Here is a 6,386-nt window from a genome sequence, read left to right as displayed (position 1 = left end):
CCTAAACCAAATTAGATCAATGTGTGTTATTCTTTAACCAGTCACCAGAAGCTTTAAAGTTCTGTTTCCATAAGTTCAATGCAATCAGACTGCTAAATTATACCAAGGCCATGTCCTGTTTTGAAGCATGCAATTTAAACCAATATGTTTTACCACGGTGAAAAGTATTCTCTTTAACTTTCAGTATTCTCTTACCTCTGTAGTATTCACCAAGGTTTATGATGAGCAGCTGGTTGGGGGCCCTTCTGGCGTGGAAAGAACAGGTCACGCATTTCTGGTTTGAGGCTTAACCCAGGCACTGTGAATACGGACTGCACTGCAACCAAACCATATTTGAGATGAGGTTTTTTTAACAGTAGAAAGTTGTTTTTTAATAATTTATTAATAGTAATGCCTACTGCAACATTAACCTCTGTTAATATGTCCCAGAAAATGCAATGACATTACACTTTTACTAGTCCTTATGTACAACTGTTTTTAAGTACCTCCTGGCTGTATCTCGATGTTCTGTATATTATTGTATATACAGACTATACAGATCCTCTTGGAAACCAATCACAGTGCGTCCTTGGGTGGGTGTTCAGTGTTGCTGAATGCCTCGCTATTGAGGCATTTCAGCAAAACCATTGAAGCTTAGGAGGTGATCAGCGATTCTAAAACGGGCATCCGTCGCCATACAGTGTATGGCAGACATTGACGCCCCGGGGAGGGGCTAGACATGGCCCCTGATGCTGATCTTGGTGTTGCTGAATGCCTCAACATTACAGCAACACTGTTTGGGTGAAAAAGGCGACCGTAGGTTGCTTTCTACACCCATTTAAAGTCATGATGTGCCAGGCACTTCAATTGTCATTAACCGGCGTGATGTGTCTGGACCGTCAATTGTCGTCAAGAAGTTAAAACTTGTATTGACAAGCACATAATGAGTATATCATATATGCAAACTATGAACGAATGTTAAATAAATCTCATAGAGAAAGGGGGTGATGTGTATAAACATCTCTACACAATTCTTGAAAATGTAACAGCTATATCAAGTATGTATGTATCAATTACTGTATTTCTACAGCATTATTGTATTTGCAGAAACAGACAGACTCCATTTTCAGATTATGATCAGTCATAGCCATACCTGGGAACTTCTGGGCTCCGGCTACCCGGAGCCTTCCCTTGCTGGACGCGGCCAGGACTGCACACTGGGCGGTGTGGGGGCGGTCCCGCTGACGTCGGTGGTCAGTCCCGCTGACGTTAATGGGAGTTGCCGCTGACGTCGGGGGAGTTCCCGCTGACATCGGGGGAGTTCCCACTGACGGCAGGGGGAAACACCCCAATTTAAAGGAAAAATGGGCGGGGAGTGGGGCATGTATGGCGATAGCAGAGTGAGTTTCCTGCTTCCTGCAATGTGGCAGGATCTGGCAGCAAAAAGATTAAAGGACCTCTTAGTAAGAAGCTCTTTTTGTAGTCACCTGTTGCAGACAGTAAGAGTGGGAGCTGCATCTTCTTGTAATAAAAAAGTGGCTCATAATTACTGTATCAAGATCTCCGTGCCAGGAAGACAGCTACAGCTACATGAAAAGGGTAGGCGCTTGGATCGGTGTGCAAACATTAATTTTCATACTGCCTTATGTGACAGGTAATTTGTTACATGTGGACATTAAGATTGGACCCTGGGCAAGCATTTGCTTGGGGCCCCCCACTCCTTGGCATGTAAATATAAACTCCACAAAAAACAAAAGTACTTGTCGCACTGACTCTACAGATTAGGAGGAGACTGTCAGAGGCAGTGCGGTGTTCCATCTAATGCATGGAAATGCTAAATTGCAGACATAGATCACAGGACGCAAATCCCAAAGGTCAGCCCTGGAACCCAGATTGCATCCACATAACCTGCCCTGCACCCAGATTGGAGGCATAGGATTTACCATCTTTGTCCCTAAACAGCCTCCCTGTTGTATCTTTGTCCCCAAACAACCTCACTGTGGCATTTTTGCCCTAATCAGTCTCTGTGTGCCCCTTTGCCTCAAACAGCCTTCCTGTGCCATGCTTCCCCCACTTACACATCCATACTATCACACACATATTCATTCACAAAGTCATTCACATATACTCATTCATTCACTCAATCACACATACTCATTCATACATGCTCCCCACCCCCTTACCTGAACTGCAGATTTCTGTGTGCTGCTCGCACAAGGGCCTGCTGCTTAAGACCTGGGCTGCCCGCACACTGTGCGAATAACTTCTCTTTTACCGCCCAGAGGAAGCAGGAACGCAGCAGGGTTCATACATCCACTGGGCGGTACAAGTGGGGAATTTGATAAGAGTTATTGGTCATCTCAATGCTAAGTACAGGCAGATACTTATCCATCATGCAATACCATTTGGGAGGCATCTGATTATTCTGCAGTATGAAAACAACCCCAAACATACAGCCAAAATCATTAAGAACTATCTTCAGTCTAAAGAAGAACAAGGCGTCCTGGTGATGGTATGGCGTCTACAGAGGCCTGATCTTAACATCACAAGAGTCCGTCTGGGATTGTATGAAGAGATAAAAGCAATGGGGCTGCCACAGCACTGTGGCTAGTTCTCCAAGATAAAGCAATAATTCAGCTCATACCCAGCGAATACTATTGAAAACACACTTATTTAAGGAATTCCGTCACACTATATGGCTATATATTGCTTAGCCTATCACTGTGTCAAAGTTCCCCAAGTGGTAATGCGGTGAATTGTTGCTTTATTTTATGTATTCATTGGACATAATTATGATATCAGCAACCCTGAAATCTGAATGTATATGACTTTTTAGGTTGTGCGCTCCCCTTTCTGTATGTTCTCCAAGATGTTTGGAAGAACATACCTGCCGAGTTCCTTAAAAACTTTGTGCAAGTCTATGTAGAAGAATTGTTGCTGTTTTGAAGGCAAAGGGTGGTCACACCAAATCTACAGCGGTAAACTCTTGCAGCCCTTATCAAAACATATATATTTTTTCTGAAAACCTTGATTCACCCCTTCCCCAATACGCTATAAATGCAACTGTATGAAACAAGCCATACCACATACTTTAAAAATACTATACTTTTATGCAGAGGAAAGCAAGACATTTCTACACTTGATGCCCAAACAAGAACAATTTCATTTTCCCTGGAGAAGAAGCAGAACTACGTACAACACTGTAAACACTGCTATATCTAGCAGCCTAAATTCAAAGTCTGAATCTCAGTTCTCTCGCAATTCAAAAATCAGAGATAAAAACAGCGATAATCTAGTTTAATCTACCATCAGGTACAAAGGTATATTTTCAGTGAGAATTTTTGTGTTTCAGAAATAAAAGTTTACCTTGAGTGAGGACAAGGAAAAAAATAGAAATACAATACAAAATACACTAGATAAACAAATGTGGAAGATAAAGTGTAAACATAAGACAGAAAATTCAATCCCTACCTCTCTAGCAGATCCTTATTAACAACCCAGCTCTGACAGCCTAATTACCGTAGAAGCCTTGTGCTTTGAATAAATAAATACGCAAGTGAGTGCCTCAAGGTGGAAGACGAGAAAGTCAGTGGTGTCGACAGCAGACAAGAAAAGAAAACTATTTTCAAATTGCATCAGTTCTGTATTAATATAATATGGATCCTAATGAGGTACTTGTATTTGAGCCACTTTACAGAACTAGAGAAGAAGTTTATTGGTCTGGAGCACATCAAATTAGGTAATTAATGCTAAATATGCTTAACCCCCTTAACGACCAAGGGTTTTTCGAACCTGGTGACCATTTTTTTTGTCATTTTTACTTGTTAAGTAAAAGGCTAAATAAGTTGTCTTTTACTCACACAATTTTTATGTTATATATCTTGTTTATTGTACAGTTAGGGCTTTATTTTAATAATATTTGTATAGGTATAGTCCATCATTTTGTATGCATCAGAGAAAATGACAACACACTGGCAACATCAACTGTGTAGAATAATCTCCCACACATTTGCATTATTTATTTTTAATTGTAATAAAGTTTTATTTTTATTTATTAACTATTTTTAAAAATGTTTTATTGTTTTATGAGACGGAGAAACTCAGTGACTTTGGCATTTTTAGTGATGTCCTCTTCCCCGATTGGAGGATCGGGGAGGACGTCACCGCAAGTGCTGCCATATTGCCCTCAGTTGGCACTTTCAGTGATGTCCTGTTCCCTGATTGGAGGATTGGGGAGGACTTACTGCAATGCCGCCATTTTGCCTAAAGTTGACGGGTCATGTCTGCAGAGATGCAGACAAACAAAGATGATACCAGATTAAGGATTGAAGATTGAATAGAGAAGAGTAGGGAGGAGATGCTGAAGCGGAACTGGTCGGCAAAAGCGGAAATGGTTGGCAGAGAAGTAGGGTGAGAGAGTGAGTGGCAGTGTGAGAGTGAGTGACCGTGTGAATTTCATTCCCAAATTAAAAATGCTGAACCAAATGGGCAGGGAACTAAATCGTTTTTGGCCCAGTTGCCCATGTCTAGTCATTAAATTGTTAAGCAGCACTTAGAGAACAGTGTGTCAGAAGGTTCACAATTCACCTCACACAAACAAAACCAAAACAGGCATCAATGTTAATAATACTATGCTAATTTTCAGGCTTACAGAAAAAACCAGAAAGTGTCAGCAGCTAAGATCATTTTAGTCTATCTAGTCTGCCCTCCTTTTTCCTCAATACTTGGTATCTTGATCTTGCATTATGTTTAGCAGAGTCTTATGCCTACCTGATGCATGCTAAAATTCCTTCAGTGTATTAACCACTACCACTAGAACACTGTGCCATCTATCCATCATTACAGTGGTGTAAGATGCAGGAATCAGAACAAGGGGGCACAATGTAAAACAGCCTATGGAGTCTTTATAAGCATAATTTATTTCATACTGTAATATAAGTAGTATATTCAAGGGCATAGCATGATCTAGGTCTTAATATGCCCTAATGGCAGATCTTTATTGATTACTGCCTCATGCCTTGCAAGTGGTGTACAGATATATCATGTCATATCTTGACATTATGCACAAGCTCTACAGCAGCAACACATAACTACCTTACTTAGTGCCTTCATAATACAGTAATGCTCTTTGTCTTAGTATCATTGCAGAGCTGATATACTGCCTGCTGGCTGTATATTTTCATAAGATCCTGAAAGCAATACCCACAATCTAGGCCACTGATTTTTTTAATTGTTTCAATTATAATCATGCATTTGGCCACAGTATAGGACAACGTAAGCAGATCTATAGGGAAGATATGAAGCTTGGCCTCTGGTCTACTGTGTGTAGATCTATTTTTGTCTGTGCAAAAATAGGCAAGCATGGTGAGTTTTGAAGTTTTTATGAACACAGTAGGGTACGAGTTGTTTTGGTGAGCTGAGAAGTATAGGTATAGGTAATGTTCAAATCTGGTTTATTTTCAGTTATTTTGGCTACTAGGTCAGTTGCAGCCATCAGTTCTTCAACAGTTTTTTTATGTTTTTCTTCTTGGACCGGGATGTTAAACTTTGAACCATTTTATGATTAGCTGAAAGCAATTTGTTTCCTAAGTGTGCTTGTTTATACATTTGCTGTCTCTCCTTTTCCCTCACTTGTGTTCTTTCTCCTGTTCCTGGGCACATAGTTTGTTCAGCCTCCAGGGTTTGTGGATTTATTCAGCATAATTTCACTGCATCTCCATCTCCACTTAACACAAGCGCTCTTCTCTTTTTCGTCTCTGTATTTATACCTTGTCTGTCTATCTCTCCCTCTATCTCTGTTCCTGTCTGCCATTGCAGGCACTTTCATCTGTTCCCTCTGGGACTGGAGATGTCACCATGGGATTCGCTTGTCCGCCTCTCATACAGTGGCAGAGCCCCATGGCTTTGACAAACCTCATTTAATTGGGAGGAAGCCAGGAGGGTTTGAAAGAACTCACATGTCTACAGAACTCCTTTTATCAGACATAATTTAAACTCTGCATGGAGAAAAAAAAACTATATGTAGAAAAGAAAGTCAAACTCCCTCCTGCTGTGAATCCCCTTCTTCCCTCCCTGCATAGACAGGATCACATAAGATTCTATCTTTTTATTTTTATAAAAGTGTCAGTGTACATTTATGTTCTACAGCTGTCTGAGAATCAGGAAAAAAATGCAGATGTATCTGTCCCTCTCTCTTCTTTGCCTTCTCCCATCTACCTCTATTGAATATTTACAAGACAAATTACAAGTAAATTTATTATTTGGGATCAAATAATAAGTAATAACTTTGACAACCTTTGTTAAAGCTCACTTCACCCATTCATGCCCACCCAGTTGGTCACTGTCACATCTGTATGTGAGCCAGTTATCAGAGGAGGTTCCTATTGGCAGGAAAGCACACAACAAAA

General features: G+C 40.6%; 1 protein-coding gene across 1 annotated transcript in view; it reads right to left on the bottom strand.

Annotated features, from left to right (window-relative positions):
- Window positions 1–206: 206 nt before the first annotated feature.
- LOC149287561 (cyclin-dependent kinase 15-like) overlaps window positions 207–6,386 on the bottom strand; it is a 54,038-nt gene continuing 47,858 nt past the window's right edge. Inside the window, 1 exon segment of the mRNA XM_089492762.1 lies at window positions 207–316. Within this exon segment, the coding sequence (XP_089348888.1) occupies window positions 207–316 (110 nt within the window).

The sequence above is a fragment of the Sceloporus occidentalis genome, unplaced genomic scaffold, assembly GCF_023333645.1.
Source record: "Sceloporus occidentalis isolate IW3139 unplaced genomic scaffold, rSceOcc1.0.p SCAF_59, whole genome shotgun sequence".
Taxonomy (NCBI): Eukaryota; Metazoa; Chordata; class Lepidosauria; order Squamata; family Phrynosomatidae; genus Sceloporus; species Sceloporus occidentalis.
This window is presented reverse-complemented; position numbering and strand designations above follow the sequence as displayed.